The sequence below is a fragment of the Camarhynchus parvulus genome, chromosome 4, assembly GCF_901933205.1.
Source record: "Camarhynchus parvulus chromosome 4, STF_HiC, whole genome shotgun sequence".
In the NCBI taxonomy this organism is placed as follows: domain Eukaryota; kingdom Metazoa; phylum Chordata; class Aves; order Passeriformes; family Thraupidae; genus Camarhynchus; species Camarhynchus parvulus.
In genome coordinates, this window is record NC_044574.1 from 177,580 (window position 1) to 198,282 (window position 20,703).

The following is a 20,703-nucleotide window of genomic DNA, read 5'->3' on the forward strand; positions in this document are numbered from 1 at the left end:
AAGCTGCATCGAAATGCTTAGAAGTGCTTAAGAGCACAATAAAGAGATGTCTTGTGTCATGAGGGGTAGTGGGGATTTGCCCAGGAAAAGGTTTTTTATTTTAATAAAACATTTTGCAATAAGGTCATGTTTGCCAGTTTTCTGTATTCAGCAAGGAAACAATGAAAAAAGGGGATTATTCAGTAGAAACCTGACAGTGTTTTGCTGGTGCTGTTATAAAAAATAGCAACTTCATTCTTACAGTAGTTACATACTGCTGCTAGTTTAATTTTAAAATGATTCCTACAAATCCTATGGAATGGGAATCAGACAGGTGATGAAAAACAACAGCTTAAAAAGTAAATAACTGCTTTATGGAGACTCAGTGAGATCGTTTTCCCTCCCAGATGTGTCAGGCTCACATTGTGCATTCAGCTTTACTTCCAATACCTTGTTAAATTGTGGTAATGTGAATATTTACCATTGTCTGTATTCTTAAGGCCATTAAAGCCCCTGGAGGTTATTTTTCCATATTCATTGATGTCCCTTTGTATTGGGCAAAACCTTTTAGATACATTTGTCTTTCATCTTTGTGTCAGAACAATATGATGATAATATTTTTCTGTTTAATGAATTAGCAACTCCTGCGTGAGATGCAACAGATGGCAAGTCGCCCCTTCGCCTCCATCAACGTTGCCTTAGAAACAGATGAGGAGCCACCAGATCTCATCGGGGGAAGCATAAAGGTGAGAGCTGGGCCTTTGGGATGGTCCTCACCATGATTAACCAGGGAGGCTTTACACAGCAATCCCAAATCCTCTCATTTTTGTATATACCTGCAAGAAACTGAGTCCAGGAGGTCCAACAGGTACCATTTTAATTTGCTTTTATCCCTTCAGATATTCACTTATAACTCTTGGGCGGGTTCAGATTAATGTTATACTGATGCTGGGTTTGAAGTATTGGGTTTGCCTTGTTAGTTTTTATGCTTTGAAATAGAGAAGAATTTCAGCTTTACACCAGAGAGCACTGGGCTGGAAATAGCTGTAGGTGCTGCAAATAGAAACCCTTCCCTGTGATATCTCAAGACAAGTGTGAATATAATCATGTCTGTGTACTGGATAATGTTAACATATTTCTGATTACAAATATATATTCCAGTATATCTTGTGATTAGCCAATAGGAGCATGAAGAAATCATGGTCATACACCAGGCTGGCACATTCTTACACACAACATGTTGAATTTTTAGTAAAAGCATATTTAAGAGGTAATAAATTAATTCAAAGGTCGTTCTGATGGGATGCTTTGACCAGCACAGACTTTTATACAAAAAGAAAAAATTAAGAACCTGAAAAAACTGATTATTTTTCTTTCTCATCCAAGGCAGCTGGATTGTTTTGTTTTATTTAGACTGAAGCTTTTTGGAAATTTTTCTCATTAGGCTTTAAGGTTAAGAAGGGCAGACGTGGATTAGATGTTGAGAAGAAATTCTTCTCTGTGAGGGTGCAAGGCCCTGGCACAGGGTGCCCAGAGCAGCTGTGGCTGCCCTGGATCCCTGGCAGTGCCCAAGGCCAGGTTGGACACTGGGGCTGGAGCACTTGGGACAGTGGGAGGTGTCCCTGCCCATGGCAGGGGTGGTACTGGAGGGGCTCTGAGGTCCCTTCCAACCCAAACCACTCTGAGATTCTATGATTAGTCCAGATACGAAGTTTCTCACACTCTCTTACTATAACAAGAGAGCTAGTTCTTTAAAAAAAAACCTAAAAACCTAATGTGTATTTTATTCATTGCAAAGCACATGAAAGCAGTCTGGCCCCAAAATTTCTATTTGGTGAGTAATAATATTTAAGTCTTGGCCTAAGTACAGGCATTCAGGTTGCCGGTATAACTTTAGCTCTTCCTTATTTGTGTGTAAATATGGTCTGGCATGGCAAGTTTTAATACTTTTCTGTGTGATTAGTGTCCTGCACCACCTTCTGGGTGGACACTGTGCAGAAGCAGCTTTTCAATATATTGAATCACAGAATAGTTAAGGTTGGAAAATCCCTCTAAGACCAGAGTCCAGCCACTCCCCCAGCCCCTGCCAGGGCCAGCACTGCCCCATGCCCACACAAGGGCTACAACCACAGGGTGTTCAGATCCTTCCAGGGACGGGGACTCCACCCCTGCCCTGGGCAGCTGTGCCAGGGCTGGGCAGCCCTTTCTCGGAAGGCATTTTCCCTAATTTCGAGTCTAAACCTCTCCTGGTGCAGCATTAGGCTGTTTCCTCTCATCCTGTCTTGTTCCTATTTTGGAACGTAGTGGAAGTAAAGTAAAATTTGCAAAGGTCCTCAGTAATTCAGGTGATTGAGTATTTGGACCTCTCCTTGTATGCTCTGACTGGTTCTCCTCCCCACTGACTTTTTTTTTAATTTCAGATCCTCAGATCTTCTGATTTTTTTATAATTTTCCTGCTTCTGTCATGAGGCTGGTATTACCTCTACAGCTCACCAAGACCTGGGAATCCACCCTTGCAAAATCAGATTGTTACTCACCAAATCAGACTGAACCTTTATTTCATTGCTCATCATTAAAGGATGTGGGATGCGTAAGGATGTTCATGGGGCTGGAGGCAAATCTGGGAGGATGTAGCCTGGCTGCTGATGGTTTTGGGTTGCAGTCTGTCTGTCTGGGGCCCTTAATCTTCTTCTGTTGTCTGGAAGTAGCTAAAAACACCTCTCCTGTGGGATTAGGCCAGAACAAAGCTGTTCTAAACTTTTTGATCTCTGACAAGTTGTCTGCACTCAAACTACAGAGAGGATAAGCTCTGTATCTCTTCAGTTCTGATGAGTGTGTTATTCCTCCTCTTGTTCTGCTGCCCTCATCTTGTCTGGCCTCCTTGGGTTTCTCTGGAATGGATGGAGAAGCTGGTTTGAAGCACAGTAAGACAGACTGTGGAGAAATATCCTATTTTAGACCTAGAAATCATTAGGAACTGCTAATTGCCTCTGTGCTGATAACTCAGATACATGTTTCTTCATCAATTTTGGGCACAGATGAGGTGATCTGATACATGCAATGGCACAAACCCTGTACAGTAATCTGGAGCTGAGGAGATGAATGTGCACCTGAAGTGTTGTGCCAATGGGTAACTCCATAAAATCAGTCAATGTTTTGGGTTGGAGGGGAGCTTAAAGATCACCCCTTTCCAACTGTCTGCCATCATCTCCTGGCAGGTGTGGCTGCAGAACAAGGGTGCCTCTACATGACAAGGAGTGTTACTAGGTTTGATGGGGTTTATATAGTTTTTTGTCTCATCTTGGAGAACTTGGCTAGGGAATAAAAGTAGTCATAAAAGGCCAGAGTGTTTCACAAAAGGAGAGGAGGCTTGGGAAGGTTTTGGGTTGGAAGCAACTTGGGGAAATGATACTTCTGAGATAGTCTGACCTATTGGTCCCTGCATGGAAATGAATTTAAATAGAAATGAAAAACCAGTCTGAATATGCGTGGGGTGTTATGGTTTAACACTAGCCAGCAGCTTGGGTTTTTCTCCTCATCCCTTTTGCACCTGCATGGGAAGAAGCTCTTGGCAGGAGGGAGCTGCAGGATGGGCTGGGGCAATACAGAATTGGACAACTGTGCTTCTCTTTGTGATCTGGCTGTTCTTTAACTCTTAGCCAAGAAAAGAGGGAAATGTTACTGTGGTGCTGGATGTTGTATCTGCCCTCCAGTTCCTCTGCCATCCGCTATGTCAAAATTGGAGTCTTCATTTTAATTGCAAGAAAACCAGACTTGCATTATCATGAATTCAGTGATGCTTTTCTTTCCCCATGGGAATCGAAGCTGTTGGTTAATGATGAGTTGATTTGAAGGTTACAAAGGAGAAGTGGAAAATGGTATGTCTTGTCTGCAAAAGATTAATTTCCTATTCCATTGTCCATAGCCAGTTGGCAGCCAGTGTCAAGCTAGTTCCATCCTAAGCTAATGTTTTCCAGCTGGACAGTATTAGAGCTGTGTTTTCAATTAGTAGTTTTCCTGGGGTACTTAGGAATAATAGAAAGTGATTTACCTGCAGGGAAGCAATTCCTATTAGAGGCTGCAGCTAGGCAACACGTAACTAGCTGCTTTGGTTTATTTGCCACTCAACAAATACCCACTGAATCACAAATCTACCACTAAATTTGCTTAGTTATTACAAAATCTGCTGGCTTCTCTCTGCAGCTCTTTTTGCGTTCAGACGTGCTGAATATTGCAATTATTTTTCTAAGTGTGTTTAACTTCCTTGGGTGCCTGGGACTCATCCAAGTGTCTGAACTGGTATTGCTGTAGCTCAGGATTTTTTAGGGCTCGTTATCGGATTAATCTAAGTCTTGTAATCCTCTGCAGCCATGCTTAGAAGCTTTCCCGAAAGAATTTGGGAAGTTTATAATTTTGACATTGATTTCCACCTATCTTGAAGTTGCTAAAGGCAAGAAGTTACCTTGGAAAAAACATGCACAGCCTAGCAAGCAAGTGCTGAGGTTGAGCAAAGCACTTACAGGGTCAACAAGAAAATGGTTGCATTGGGAAAGAATGATCCTCAAATTGGAAAAAAATTATTTTGGAGTCTTTTAGAGGAGAGCTGGAGCAGTCTTTGCTGTGCTGTGTTCAGGGATCCAGCACGTGAAGCCAGTGTTAAGTGTTGATTATCTTTGCACCCATGATCTTTAGTTTCCTAAAGGGGAAGGGAGAAGCATTTGGTGAGCAGAATCCTTATGAAGTTCATTTAGTGTGTTCTGTACCATTGTACCAATGTTCATTTAATTCTGCTGTTTGAGGGCTTCACTACAAATCCTGAATCAGACAGCGAGCTGATTCCTTAAAAATAGCAGATAAATAGATGGGAAATAGCATCTTATTCTAGTAATTAGTTTGCTTTGTTGTGGGAGAAAGTGCTTTTGAGTGGTTTAAAGGCTGCCAGAAGATCCCATCTGTTCGTGAAGTGCAGAGCTAAAGTGATGAGCTGATTTGGGAGTGGGTAGGGGTACCACAGATTAATTAATATATTTTCAGTCTATTTGTATTTTGCATCTGAGCGATACCCTTGTTAAATTCCTTTTATATTGCAATGAAGTGGCAACCAGCAGTAAAGGAGCAGAGAAATGAGTAGTAAGTCCTGTGCCACAGAGTGCAGGGTTTGGGGAAGCTGCAGGGTGAGGAATGATTTGAAATGAAGCATCTGCCAGCCCTAGCACTTCTACAGGGTGAATTTTGACATGTGGCTTGATTTTGGGCTGTTTCATGCAGCTGGAGTTCAGCGAAGAACTAAAGGCCAAGGAACTGATGGTTTTTACAGCTTTTATCCTGTTCTGGTTGTCACTCTTGATGACTCACTTTCCCCTTTACTTCACATGTTGCTGACCGGCTTTTGGTCCCTCAGATTTGCTGATGGACCAGCTTTTGTGACATCTCCCAACCTACTCCCGTTTAGTGAGCTGGGTTAGTGTCAGCATGGCAAGGACAGCTCCAGCGAGCTGAGACTGGGGCTCCTGTGCAACAGGAGGATTTGGAGGGAGGCCAGGTGTGAGGTGTGATGCACAAAAAGCCTCATCAAGCAGAAATGACCAGGCTGTGCCAAATCATAGAATTGGTAAGGCTGGAAAAGGCCTTTACATCACCACATGCATTCATGGACACAGCACACCACCGTGTTTACCATTAAACTGCCTTCAAGTACCACATCCGCAAGGTTATTGAGCATTTCCTTGGGTAGTGATGCCCATTTTCCTGGGCAGCCTGTGCAATGCTTCACAACTCTTTCCATGAAGAAATTTTCCCTTATATCCAGTCTAAACCTCCCAAGGCACAACATGAACCACTTTCTTTTTGTCTGATCAAGATGTGTTAGAGGGGGACAGAGCAGCTTAGGGCTTTCCAAGGATGATATAAATAGGCTGAAAGTCATTCCTGTCCTCAGAAGCATAATAGCTGCAGCAAGGGGATGAAATTGAGGCATGGGGGGAAATAAAGGGAATAATCATGATCTGCTGTGGCACTTGCTGGAGATGGATCACATGCAGCCTTTGAGACCAGAAAGGCCAGTGTGGTTCTGCCTGACCTGGCTGAGGTAGGCTCTGGGTTTCTCAACTTCCCTTTGGAAAGGCTGATTAATTTCTAAAATCTTATTTCTGGGTTTTCTGTCGGTTACTGGTTCTAGGAGCTTTTCCATACGTTAACACAGAGGAATTCCAAGGCTGTCTGTGTGTAGCTGTCTCTTCGTCTTCAGCAAAACCACTTCCACTCTTTAGGCTCCCTCCTGGAGCATCGAGGTGACAAAGGTATACACAGGGAGGACACCCCAGCTTGTACTTTCTATTTGGTGTTTATTCCTCATATGCTGGCCCACTTTTAGGGCACGGAAAAGTGTGGGATCTCCTTTGAAGGAATGCCAGGGGTAGGAAGGGAGCATTCTCTGGGCAGCTGAGGTGTGTAAAGTGGATTAGCTGCACTAGAACTCCATAGAGGCTGGCTGTGATTCCTCCTACCAAAACAGCAACAAAAATACCTGATAAAACCTTCACCTAATGAATTGTTTCCAGTAAACAAGTGCCCAGTATCTTGTTTTGAATTCTATTGCAAAATTAGGGAAAAAAAATTAGGGGAAACTTTTTCTACTCCCATGATATAATGTGGAATATAGATCTTTGGAAGGGAGCTGTCATGAGATCAGCAGACATATCTGTTAAGCCTGCCTTGTATTTAGGGAACATTTGGCTGATAAGTGATTTTAACTAGTTTTAGGTTTGAAGACTGTATAAACATTTCCGCAGGTTGGACCCTGATTTTAGCTGATAAGGAGGAATTTGCTGGAAGGAGAGGAAGGAGCATGAAGCTTCCCACAGGAGGAGGATTTTCTAAGTTCATTTTTTCCCTCTAAGGAGCATCTCTCTGATTGAAGTACTACTAACACCAGCAGCTTCTCAACAGTATTATCAAGGACTTATTTGCATTCATTTATGCCAAGTAGTTGTTTTGTGTGTTGTGTTTGCAATCTTCATCCAGCTGTCCCAATTTACTGGGTTTTTTTATTTGTTTTCCTGTGCAAAAACCAGCTGAGTGCTTGAAAAGAATTGTAAAGGTCCTGCCCCTTCACCTGTACAAAATCAAAATAAATACTCACCACTGCCCATATATATGCACATATCTCCCACATTTGCTCCCCATGGCCTCATCCATCCCTCCGTGGGAAGTGAAGGAGAAGGATGAGTGCTGGCATCTGTGAGCGGCCAGGCTCAAACTGTGACATGAGATTTGGTCATTTCAGGGGAGCTGCCTTGGAGATCCAAATTCACCTCACCAATTCCTCCCCTTCACCCTGAGCTGGTGGCCTTGGAGATCCAAATTCACCTCACCAATCCCTGCCCTTCACCCCAAGCTGGTGGCCTTGGAGATCCAAATTCATTCACCTCACCAATTCCTCCGTGCCCTTCACCCCGAGCTGGTGCCTGGGTGCTGCTGGGCTCACAGGAGCCCTGGGCAGCACAGAGCAGTTGTTAAATAAGGGGGAGCAGACTGGGGGGCCCGTGGGGCTGGTGGCATGTGGGCTGCACATCCGGGGTGCTCAGATCTGTGTTCCCTATTTCAGGCTGCTAACATCCAGCTGAGGCTTTGAATGTGATTTTTGTTAGTTTCTCTCATGCACCAACCCAGTTCTGGGACCAAGTCAGTTCATTCCCCAGCCCCTCTAAAATTCCAAGGTAGCTATCAGGGACAAGGTAAATGTAAATTTTAAATCTAAACTCGTTTACTGTGAATTATTGCTAAAAGTTCATTCATCTCTGTCTTGCAGGACACACATACTACTCTGAGAATATAATTTTTAAAGCATAATAATCTATTTTAATAGGAAATTGCTTGTAACTTGTTTTGCAAATGTTCACTCAGATTTTAATGGCACAATTTAAAAACTTGCAAATAGAATTTGACCCTTTTTCTACAGAGTGAAATCACCTGAACAAGTGGAATCAAGTAATAAAACTGAACTGTTTGGGTAATGTTCCTTTTCTCATCCACCACCATAAGATTTTTCCTTTATTTTAATTTCCTTCCTGGAAATTGAAAACCATGTAAGACTTATTTGATCAAACCACAGAAACATGTTTTCTTGTTAAGAAAAAAAATTCTCCATGGTATTTTTTTTTAATACATCTTGGAACGCAACATGCTGGCAGTGTATCACAGAACCTAAATAAAACTGATGCTGGGTTTGTGAAATTATACAGAATATTTATTGTTCTGGTCATTAGTTTTATGTGACACGTTATTAACTTTTTGAATTTGTCAAGTACAAGCAGCATAAATAGAAATAATGAGATGAAATAAAAGTGTTTAGGTTGAGCATCACACAATTCAACCTACTTGGGGAAAGTATTTGGCTGTGAAATTGACTCCCAAGGGAACTGGTGGTGTATTCCACATCTGGGTCCCCTAGAAATAGCCCAGACAAATTCCTGGGAAAGGCCCTGTTCATGTGGAAAATCCTGCTGGAGAAGCTGGACTAATGAAATCACCTAATCTGTCTCTTATTGCTTTTAATGTCTATAATGGTTTACACTTTATGCATGCTAAATACACATCAAAACTCAGAAACAACTGGAATTACTTGGCTTTTAGTACTGGTTTGGGCCAGTAAAATCGTCTGTGGAAATCAGCTGAGAGCAGCTATGGCTGGTTCTGGGAACACCCTTAAAGCACCATGAGCTGCCTGTTCCCCCCAGACAGGGCTGCCCACGGCTTCCAGGCCAGCAGGGCTTGACTGACTTTCTGCTGCTCCTTTGACATTTGTACCATTCCGATTCTTGCAGTTCTTGGGGTTTTTCCCATCGTGTCCATTGATTGTTGCTTTGCTGTGGAGGAGCATGGAAAGCCTCTTGCAGGGAAGGGTTCAGGTGATTCAGTGCAGGGGAGGGGGGACTCTGTCCCTGTGCCCCTGGCTCAGGTGAGAGCCCACCTGCAGAGCTGCCCCAGTCCTGGGGCCAACAGCAGGAGCACGTGGAGCTGCTGCAGAGAGCCCAGAAGGAGGCCCCGGAGCTGCTGCAGGGCTGGAGCCCCTCTGCTCTGGAGCCAGGCTGGCAGAGCTGGGAATGTTCCCTGGAGAAGGGAAGGCTCCAGGCAGAGCTCAGAGCCCCTGGCAGGGCCTGCAGGGGCTGCAGGAGAGCTGGAGAGGGACTGGGGACAAGGCCTGCAGGGACAGGACACAGGGAATGGCTCCCACTGCCAGAGGGCAGGGATGGATGGGATATGGGGAATTAGGAATTGTTCCCTGGCAGGGTGGGCAGGCCCTGGCACAGGTGCCCAGAGCAGCTGTGGCTGCCCCTGGATCCCTGGCAGTGCCCAAGGCCAGGTTGGACATTGGGGCTTGGAGCAACCTAGGACAGTGGGAGGTGTCTCTGCCCATGGCTTTAAGATGAGTTTTAAGGTCCCTCCCAACTCAAAGCATTCCGTGGTTCTCTGATCAGCTCCATGAATTTGTCTCTCCAGGGTGCTGGAGGCACAGCTGTCCATTTTTCTTTGAGAACAAGAGGTGCCTCAGGGCAGGGCCTGCTGGCTCAGCCAGCTCAGGTCTATCCATGGCTATTGACTGTGGGCTTTGCTCACCCACTGGAGCACCAGGGCTTTGTTCTCCCCTCTGTATCTGCTCCCACGATGGGACTCTGCTGTTCAGGCACCTCTCAAGCAGTCCTCTTGTGGCTGAGTGTCTGAGAGATGCACCTTATTTGAATAGATTTGAATAATGTCTACTTTATTGTGTCATTAGGCCTTCAGTAAAAAAGAATCACTTCTATAATTCAACAATGAGTTTATCAAAACCTCTGAATCGAAGTTGCTGAGGCAGGTTTTAAGCATCCGATATAGCTTGTTACAAAATTTGGAAATACCCCTATTTTATGTACCTTTTTAAAAGTTTCCCCTTAAGAGCCATCTCTCACATTTGATCTCTGCTTTCCAAGTTCAGTCAAAATCTTCTTGCAGGAGAATGTCTTGGATCTGCAACAGAGGAGGCTATGGAGGTGTGTCAGGAGAGGTTTAGGTGGAGATCAGGAAAGGTTCATCCCCAGAGGGTGCTGGCACTGCCCAGGCTGCCCAGGGAATGGGCACAGCCCCGAGGCTGCCAGAGCTCCAGGAGCCTTTGGACAGAGCTCCAGGGATGCCCAGGTGGGATTTTGGAGGTGTGGGCAGGGACAGGGGCTGGGCTGGGTGATCCCTGTGGGTCCCATTCAACTCAGAGGATTCCATAATCGGAGGTAAGAGCACTCAGAAGCCACTGGAGTGGGCAAAGAAAGGAGACCTGAGCTCCTGAGGTCTCCCCACCAAAATTGCACTTGATAAAGCCAGCCAGCTGCTCCTTAGACCCTTAGTGTCCTGGTGACACCTGCCTAGGTCACATGAGGTGACAGGCAGGGCAGGGCTGGTGCTGGGTGAGGGCTCCAGTCCAGGTCACAGTGAAGCTGCTGGTTGAAATGTCACATTTTCCTCCCTGAGTGCAGAACCTGGTCCCTGGCTCCAGCGCTGGTTCTGCCTTGCAGAGGGTGCAGCGTGTCCTTCACTCCTGACCTCCCTGCTCAAATTCCAAATTCCTCATTCTGTCACTCAACTCACTCCTGACCTCCCTGCTCAAATTCCAAATTCCTCATCCCTCACTGCTCTGAGTCATTCCCTCCCTGCTCTGTCTCAGAGATGCACAATGAGTCACAGTTCAGAAAACAGGTGCCTGAACTGGGGCTGTCAAAAATAAATGTGCAGGACTTGATTCTTTAGGCGAGTTTTTGTTATTATTAACTGCAGCTTGTCTCAGGAAAAGCTGGATTGATGGACAATAGGCCATTTTCCCCCTTTTAGTTTTAAGATGGAGCTTAGCTGCAGCAAAGTGATGTCGTGCTTAATTCCTTCCAAATTAGTTTGCAACCGCCTGACAGATTTTGGGTGCATCATTATCCTTGCTGTGCATGGTTGAGAGAAATAAGGATCCCCACGCAGGGAAATATTAACAATATTTTACCAACCCTCATCTTTTTTGGGATTGTTCAGCCTGGAAAATAAAAGGTTTTGGGTTGACCTAATTGTAGCCTTTCAGTACCTGAAGGGCCCACCAGGAAAGATGGAGAGAGATTTTACAAGGGCCTGGAGGGACAGGACACAGGGAATGGCTCCCACTGCCAGAGGGCAGGGCTGGATGGGAGATTGGGAATTAGGAATTGTTCCCTGTGAGGGTGGGCAGGCCCTGGCAGAGGGTGCCCAGAGCAGCTGTGGCTGCCCCTGGATCCCTGGCAGTGTCCCAGGCCAGGTTGGACACTGGGACTGGGAGCAGCCTGGGACAGTGGGAGGTGTCCTTGCTCCTTGCAGGGTATGAGATGAACTTTAATGTCCCTTCCAACCCAAAACATTCCATGATTCTGATTGTTTTCTGGGCAGATTGACAATGGAAGGAAGGAGGCTCAGGGCTACACCCTATCCCAGCTGTCTGTGCTGTGGAACCAGGAGAGCAGAGAGGAGCAAGATGTGTGACCTTGAGGACCAAAATAAAAATTCCATGGAAAGGGAAGATTGTGCCCACAGGGACTCGTAATGAGAGTTTCTGCTGCACACTCAGGGTTCATTAGTTGGAAAGGGCAGAGGAGGAGAGAGGGTCTTGCCTGGGGCTGAGAGATGAGCTAAATTCCTCTCCAAGGCCCTTCAGCTCTGCGACTGAGAGCTATATAATGAACAGTTTCTGTTTCTTTCTATTTTACGATGTGCAGGAGACCCAGGGTGATTTGGGTACCACAACAGAGGCACTGTCAGAGCCTGAAATGCCTCTCAGGTGGTCGAGAATGAGGAACAGAGAGGAGGTCTTGGAGAACTGGAGGAGGCAGTGCTTGTGTTCAGGGAAGGAATTCAGAGTGTTGCTCTTCCAGTTGATCCAAAAGAGGGCTGAGCTGTACAGCAGGATAAAGCCCAGGGAGAGGGTTAAGGCACAGAAGAACGTGAGGCAGATGAATAAATTGAAGTGTGAATGATTTGAGGTTAAAAGAAAGTTTCTGGTGGCAGAGTGGTGAGATCCAGACCAGGGGATCTGGAAAGGTCTCCCAGAGATGATGGCACAGGCTGAAAGTGTAACTACTCTTAAAGCAGAGAATTGTGGTTTTATGTGCCATTGTCTGTATTAGTGGAGGGCTGGATTTGATGACCACTGAGATGGATTTTCCAGCCTCCTGTTTCTGCAGGTTGGCTGGAGGATGCTGAATGTGCTGCTAAGCATCCTCATGGGTTGGGAGGGACTCTAAAGGCCATGGGCTACCATGGGCAGGGACATCTGCCACTGTCCCAGGCTGCTCCAAGCCCCATCCAGCCTGGCCTTGGACACTTCCAGGAATTCAGGGCAGTCACTGCTTCCCTGGGCACCCTGTGCCAGCCCCTGCCCACCCTCCCAGCCAGGAATTCCTTGCCAAGATGCCAGCCCAATCTCCCCTTTCCCAGTGGGAGCCATTCCCTGGCTCCTGTCCCTGCAGGCCTTGTCCCCAGTCCCTCTCCAGCTCTCCTGCAGCCCCTGCAGGCCCTGCCAGGGGCTCTGAGCTCTGCCTGGAGCCTTCCCTTCTCCAGGGGAACATTCCCAGCTCTGCCAGCCTGGCTCCAGAGCAGAGGGGCTCCAGCCCTGCAGCAGCTCCATGGCCATTAATCCATTGCAAACAAATACATTAAAAAATATTAAAAAATACAGTCTCTTATTCAGTTGCTCCTTCACTGTCTTCCCTCCATCACTTCTCTGTGTGGTCCTTGCTGCCCGTTCTGCTCAGTGCTGAGGGTGAGCACAAGAGCTCTCTGTAACCCAAGTGCCATCCTCCAAGCTCTGGAATTCAGCAGAACTGTTTCATTAACAGTAGAATAAGTAAAATACTTGAGTTTCTCCAAAAGAAAATCAGCTTTGTGTTGGGTTCTTGCTCCCCTCATGAGGCAGAAGTCCGTGGGCTCCATTCCTGCAGTTCCTTCTCCGAGCTACCTCCATTGCCTCTGGCAGTTGAGTCTCTGGGATCCAGCACCAGGGTGTGCTTATTTCCTTCTGGGAAAAGCTTTACTCTGAGTTGGGTCCCTTTGTTGGGGGTGGGGAGATGAAGAAACCTGCTGTCATAAACCAGGCAGGCAGCAGCTTCCATCATCCAGCCCATGCAGCATGTATTTATCTGCCTGGCACAGACCAACAAACACTGCTGCAATCATTGCAGTAAATGGGAGATATGGAAAGTTTTAAGTTTCATTTTGCTTGCTGTTGTCTCCTTTTGTCTTTTTTATTGAGCAGCAGTAATTTAACAGCATGTTTGACTCCTGTTCAGGCTTTTTCATGGCTTGCATTGCATTGAGTTTCTGTTGAATATTTCAGTACTATGGTGTAGTTTGATGCCTGATGGAAAAAGAACTAATTATTTCATTAACAGCAGAGTGGAATGTGTCCATACTAAACAAGAAAACAGCACTGAGTGTATTGGGTAAAATAGTGTTTCTCAGCTTTTTTAGCTGGTGTGGAACAAAAGAAGAAACTCTCCTGAACCTGTACTCATTGGGGAACACTTGCATCCTAACCTGGCTGTTATTGCAGCACACAGTAGCACTGATCCTGTGTACTTGTGTGTGGGGTTGGGCCCCAGCTGAGAACATACTTTAGTTTCTGGGCTGGGCTGTTGCGTTTTGGCTTTCTAATGACATACTGAAGCTGGCTGTGGTTCATTCAGGTAAAATCTTCACAAGAGTGCAGTGGGAGATGGTCACAGACACTGAGGGTCAGCAAGGGATCCAGTCCTCTGCTCCTCCAGGGAGAAAGCTGGTTGCCTATTATACATCAGAATCACAGATTGAAAGGGCCCTTAAAGCCCATCTAGTTCCCCCTGCCATGGACAAGGACACCTTCCACTAGACCAGGTTGCTTCAAGCTCCATCCAGCCTGGCCTTGAGCACTTATTTTTGTTCTTGGGAAAATGTTCTTTACTGTGCTAATGCATAGAGTGCTGTTAAGGTGGTACATGGACTTAAATTGTGGAAATACAATTTGAAGTATCGAATGGCCGTCGTGGTGCGTGCTGGTATCAGTGACAGGCTGCTGATGGGGTCGATGGAACACAACCCTCAGTCCTGTTGATTACATAAGCTGCTCCTTTGTTATTGAATTTAGGGAGAAATACAAGCCTTGTGTAGGGCTTGACTTTTTAATAGCCTGATTTTTATTAAGTGAATGTGTTTTCTTGTGATGACTCGTGTTTTGATTGTTGCTGACAGTGGTTTTAGCTTTGCTGGCTGTGTGCTGGAAATCTGCCCAGCACAGCAGTGTGGTTCATGGTGGTTCATGCCCTGGGGCTTGCAGGAGCTGGAGGAGCGATGCTGAGGGAGGAGGGAGGGTGTAACACGCTGTTTAACATTTGTTTTCTCTGCTGCTTCCCCTGCTGCAGACTGTACCAAAGCCCATCGCGCTGGAGCCCTGCTTTGGGAACAAAGCAGCCGTCCTCTCCGTCTTCGTGAGGCTGCCTCGAGGGCTTGGGGGTATTCCACCACCAGGACAGTCAGGTGAGCATTGCTGTTGTCTCTGGTGGCTTGGAATTAACTCTGGACTCCTTCCCCAGCCTTACAGGTTCACCTTTCCTGGTCCCACAGCAGCTGCTGTAGCCACAGTTCAGCTTGGGATGTGCTCCACGTATTTTAGGATCCCTGGTCTGGGCCCTGCTGGCTTCCAACATGAGTTTTGAGTTAATTACTAAGGTCAATTGATGGATGAACATTTGATATTGGACTCTGCTTTAATTAACAGCTGCGTGGGGGAAAGAGAGACATCTGGTATAGCCATGTTTGCAGTAGTTACCTGTGAAGGTAACTTGTCACTTGGCCTATCCAGCTTAGTTCCCAGCTCCATTTGCAGGGGAGCATCAAGTCACAGAATCATGGAAAGATGTGAGTTTGAAGGCACCTTTAAAGATCATCCAGTTCCACCCCCTGCCATGTGCAGGGACACCTTCCACCATCCCAGGTTGCTGCAAACCACAGAGCAGCCACAGAGCAACTTGTGCCAGGGCCTCCCACACCTCACAGGGAAGAATATCCCATCTAACCCTGTCCACTGTCAGTCTGAAACCATTCCCCCTTGTCCTGTCACTACAAGTGCTTTCATCTCTGCCCTCCTCTTAGGAGCTCTGGACAAAGAGCTTTTCCCCATCCAGCCTTGTTCTCAACCCCTTCAGACCCAAACCTGGTGTCGGGGCACTGGGACATCATCTCCTGGGCAGTGTGGGATTTAACTGGGGTTCCCCAGTGCCCAGTGAGCTTGGTGAAGCAAAGGCTTTGGAAAAAGAGTTAGCAGGGTTTGAATTAGATGGTTTAGTGTTGAGCTGGATTGAGCTAAGTCCCAGATGTGGTTTGTCTGTGAATAGAGCAGGGAGGCCCTGGCACAGGTGCCCAGAACAGCCATGGCTGCCCCATCTCTGGAATTTTCCAGGCCAGGTTGGACAGGGCTTGGAGCACCCTGGGATAGTGGAAGGTGTCCCTGCCCATGGCAGGGGGTGGAACTGAATGGGCTTTAGGGTGGCTTTGAGCCCAGATCATTCCATGACTCCCTGATCTGCCATGAGGAGGTTGCAGAGGTGATGTATCCACGGGAAGGGCAGTGAAACCTCCATGCACATTTGCTTTCAGGTTTATTGTAGTCTATCTACTGATGCAGGGGAAGACACCTTCAATATTAAGGGTTGAGGCTTCCACATTTAGAGTTTTACATCCGCTAATACCCACCCTTATTGTATATTTTCCTGCTGTTGCTTCTAATTAAACATGCAGTATTTCAGCTCCTTTCAGAATATTGGCTGGAGTTTAATTCTTGGGCCACAAGACTTTTCTAGTTTATTAAAAAAATTGTACACCCTTTGTGGCCTGGAGGGGTTTTCTCAGCTCTTTCTGAAGGTTTGTTGCTGTGGCTGTTGTGGTGATGTTTGTTCTCTGCCAGGTCTCGCTGTGGCCAGTGCTCTGGTGGACATTTCACAACAGATGCCAATTGCCTACAAAGAGAAATCGGGCGCCGTCCGAAATCGGAAGCAACAGCCCCCTGCACAGCCAGGAACCTGTATTTGATGCATGGACATCAGAAACTGTCTAGGGTTTTAAACACAATGGAAAAGTAATACCAAGGAGGAGGAAGATTTCCAAGTCGTGTCCCAAGAGACTAGAAGCACCCGGAAAAAACCACAACTTCCTTGAACCCAGTTTTTTCTCTCATCTACGTGCTAGTTGGCTTTATTTGACAACTGCTCCACTTAAGTTTTACTGACACATGGCTTCAGATTGCTCCTTTGTTTTCTTCAAGTTTAAAGCAGAATGGTTTCATTGCAGGTGCGGTGAGGTCCAGCGCCGCCACTCCTGGTCAGTGTAAATACAACAGTAGTCCAATGAATGACACTCAGGTTTCTACATGGAAAGTGCTTTGTAGTTCATGTATTTATCAAACTGTACAAAAAGAAAAAGATCCAGTGTTTACAGGTGTCAGCTCTCAACACATAAACACTACTATTAATCTTCAAAGCATCTTCATTCTTTGTTTTCATTTAATATTTAATTGTTCCCTCATTATTTCAGTGGAACTCTCTTCCAGGCACAGCCTTTTTGTATCATCATGGTCCAGGAATGCAAAAGCTGGGATGGTTTAAAGGTGGATGTTGCTCAGACCACATGAAACAACTGGAAAGTTGGATGTTGCTTTGGAAAGACTCAGTGTTTACATAGTCTTAACCTGCTTGGAGTACACCACACACAAGTGCCTAGGCGTGAACAGATCTAGGGAGTGAGGAGACTGCTACACACACTGCTTTTTAACATAATTAAATTCCTTTAAAGGTATGTATACTCACATCTAGAATCACCCAAGGCACTCTGTGTCCTCTGTCCCGTGCAGTCAGAGGAAAATCGCATTTTCCTGACCAACCAAATACTCACCCAGGTGCAAATACCTGGAAGGCACGTAGAGTTTCAGTATCCCATAAGAAAACTCCCAGTTTCACCAGCATTTTCATGGAAGCAGTCTGTGTTCCAGGTCAGACACATCACATTTTTCTGATTTTGGCCTCTTTCCTCCCCCTTCCCTCCCGCCACCCCCTGGATGAGAGCTGAGCTTGGAGGCATTGCTCCTCAGTGGTTATGGTTTGCTCCATCTTCTTACAGGGTGTAAAAAGCAGCGCTCCAGGTGCCAGGGCACTGGAGGATGAAGTAAAAGAAGAACTTTAAATAAAAATCAAGCAGAGCAGCTTTGTTTTGCCACAGGTTTGAGTTCTACACGATCAGATCTGGCTATTTCCTGTGTGGCTTGAGCTCTGTTAGAGGCTGAAGAAGTGGCTGGTTGGTGAAAGGATGAGACTTGCAAACAGCAAAGAGAAGGTTTGGTGTTTGGGGGTGCATCAAACCACCTGAACTGCTCTGCCAAGCTGGGATTGTGGTTTGAGGCTCCAGGTTGGACTGAGCCACCCATCTGTGTGTGGTGGTGTCCAGTGTGTCCCTGGAATGTGGCACAGGGCCACACGGCCTTGAGAGCTGCAGTGGTGGGAAGGTGTCAGTGAAGGTGCCAAATGAGGTGTGTGATTATGGCTCCATCAGTCATCGTGGGTTCACCCAGGTCACTGAGCTGCTGTGGAGGACATCTGATAGTTAATAATGGAGAAGTAACACATGGAAGGGAAGTGCTCTTGGGTCTGACCAGGCAGCACCTTTCCAAACTGAATCCCAAATATAACTGCTCCTTTTTTGTGCGTGTTCTAGTGATCAGTCACATGTCAGCCATTCATTTCTGGGGTGTTTTTTTCCTAACCATGTATTCTGAAGAAGCTCTTTGGAGCCTGGCAGCATTGCAATAAAGAGGTGAATTTCTGTGTGTGTCCAGACAGTGGTGATGGGAACAGCCTGATGGCTTAAGGACTGTGGTGGATGATAATTCTGATTTAATGTGTCATTTAACAAGTGCAATGGGACTGCAAAAAATATTGGGATGCAGAAAAATATTGGGAAAAAATGCATTATATATATAAATATATATAAATGCATCTGTTTCTAAACTAGAAGTTTCAGTGCTCTGTGGGAAGAAGGAATTATGATCAGAAAAGGGTTGAGATTTGTCTTAGAATGAAGGGATTTAGGCAATTTAAGTTTTACCTGATGCACGGATTACCTCAGACAGATTCATCTCCTGATAATATTTTCTAACTTGCTCAGTGATAGGGTTAATCTGAACTGGAGAAATAAGACTGAACTAAAATCCCTCCCCTGTTACTGTGTATTTTCAGCCACAATGCACATCCTGATGTGTGCAGATCTCTTCTTGCTGTTTTTGGGAGGAGAGCTGCCAGCCTGGATGGTGAAAGCCCCTGTGCTTGTTTCCCTTTTCAGGACAGCTCTTGGGCAGGTGCTTAAAGTTGCTGGGTTTTCCTGGTCACAAACAGCTTTCAGAACCGTAGGCCTGGAGGGGTGACAGATTTTTACATTAATGAAAAGACATAAATACAGAGTTTGGGATGTTTTCTCACTCCTGGAGAGCTAGGCTGTCTGGTCTGCAAAGCCTGCAGTGTGCCAGGAGTGTGGCCAAAATGAGGTGTCAGATACTGAAAAAATGAGCAAAAATGATCAAAGTCAAGGTGTATCAGAACCAAAAAATGTAAATAGAGCAACAAGAGTTACTTACAAAACTAAAAGGAACTGGATCCTTTAGGATGTGGCTCTACCCTGCGTCTGATCTCCATCCTGATGAGGGAGAAGAGAATTCTCATACATAGCTCTGCTGCAGTTTCATCCCACTTCAGAGGTAAACAGGGAAAAACATGGGAAAGGCTCGGGGAAAGAGGAATTGCTGGCAGTTTCTCACCAGGCCAGTATCAAAAGTGAAGGAATTTTGGGTTTATTTCATTTGGAGGTGAGGTGGGGGAGAAAGAACAACCTTATTTCATGGGAGAATCTGTAAATAAATGATAAATGGCACACAGATTTTGCACTTGTACATAAACTCTACAGTAACGTGCAGAACATGGAGAGATTTAAAGTGTATATAAACTAGAAAAAATATTGAATGTATTTTTGATGATTTTAAATTATGTATGAGTTTTGTCTTAATAACTCCATCTGATCAGTAGTAGATAACTTTCCAGAGCTTTAAACACCAGATTATATAATGATATCTTGCAAAGCAGGGAGGCATAAATTGACTTTTGTGTGTTCAAATGTATTTCACTTAAATGTAGAAACCAAATTAAATAATGGTTTTTCCATTTGAAAGGGGGAAAAGCAACATTTGGATACAAGTAATAAAGGGCCTTAAAGTGGTAACTAAGTGGAGGATAAAATCAGTAGTTTAAGGCCTTTGTTGCTAAAACTGTGGTAGTGTTTCCATTCCAAATCATTATTTTCAGGTGTTTGTGACTGGTTGAAATTCAGCATTTGACATCTCGACCCTCAGAAGATATTCATTCTCTGAGAGGAACCTTTAAAAAAATCAGTAATGAAATTTCAGAATTGTTGGGGCCCTTTTCTTTGAGAAAACAATGGTGCCAGTGGATCTCCAAAAACCGCCTTTTTTTTTTTTTTTTTTTTAATTCACTATTTTCCATGGTTTTTAGCCCAGAATTTTCCCTGGGCAGGTGTAACATGACCTTGCCATGCTCTGGCTCAATATTTTGGATTCAAGAATATTTATGAGACACAACTTTTCAGTTATTACTATCACTTTCCCTGGGCTTAAAACACATTGTAGTGAAATTACCAAAATGAAGCTATTTATGATGGGAAATGCCTGTGATGAACATCAGGCCATGGCATGTAATGTCCCAGGTTCAGTGGTGTGGAACCATGGACGTGGCAGCCTCTGCTGGCAGATCCACCCTCCTGAGGGTGCTTTGTGTCCCCCTTGGAGGGTGCCCAGGAGCTCCAGCTCCCTGCAGGAACGTGCCCAAGGTGCCCGGGCCCTGCTGGGGTTTGTGGGGTGCTGTAAATGGCACTCAGCCGGCTCGGCCCTGCATGAGCTCAAAGGAGGCTTTGGGGCTGGAACCAAACCTGGGGCCTTTCCCATACCCCTGGGGCCTTTGCCATATCCCTGGGACTGCAGTGCCATGGGCTGGGCTGCCCCCTGTCCTTTGCTGCTCCAGGTGTTCCCGCTGCTTTTCCTTCTCCAGGAGACCCTGAGCTGGGGACAGGCACCAGCTGCATCCAGAGCCCTCAGCCTCCTCCCACGGGAAACTGGGATTTATTGATAATTGCTGGGATTTACTGATAAGAACTGGGATTTACTGATACTAACTGGGATTTACTGATATTACCTGGGGTTTATTGATACTGGACTGTGTGTGAGACAGCAGCCAGCAGACTCTGCGTGCCCAGGGCAGCCCCTGCTGAGCCCCTCTGCCCCTCCCGGGTTTCTCCATCTGGGAACAGCCCGGGGAGGGGGAAGGGGCTGCCCTGGCAGAGCCCCCTGGAGCTGCAGGAGGGGGGCAGGGCTGGGCTGGGCTGTGCTGGGAAGGGAGGGCAGGGATGGCTCGGAGTGTGCTCCTCATTTTTGGGTGTGTTCTTTGCAATTTTAGACAAATTCCTGCTTTTTCTGTTGGTAGCTGCTGAAACGAGCTGAGTTTCCATGCCAGGACTACTACAGTATGTGTATCTGCTGATTTTTTCTGCATCAGGGCAGGTTTTGTTCAGTCTGTTTCTTTGTTCACACAGACTATTTGTGTG

The 20,703-nt window shown here is 45.9% G+C and overlaps 1 protein-coding gene across 1 annotated transcript in view; it reads left to right on the top strand.

The window, feature by feature from the left end:
* The window catches only part of ATRN (attractin), a 156,202-nt gene extending 136,656 nt beyond the window's left edge, over positions 1–19,546 (top strand). The window contains exons 27-29 of the mRNA XM_030947016.1: positions 618–725; positions 14,415–14,529; positions 15,956–19,546. Coding sequence (XP_030802876.1) covers positions 618–725; positions 14,415–14,529; positions 15,956–16,080 — 348 coding nt within the window. The 3' untranslated portion in view covers positions 16,081–19,546. The remainder of the gene's footprint in view (positions 1–617; positions 726–14,414; positions 14,530–15,955) is intronic.
* The last annotated feature ends 1,157 nt before the right edge of the window (positions 19,547–20,703 follow it).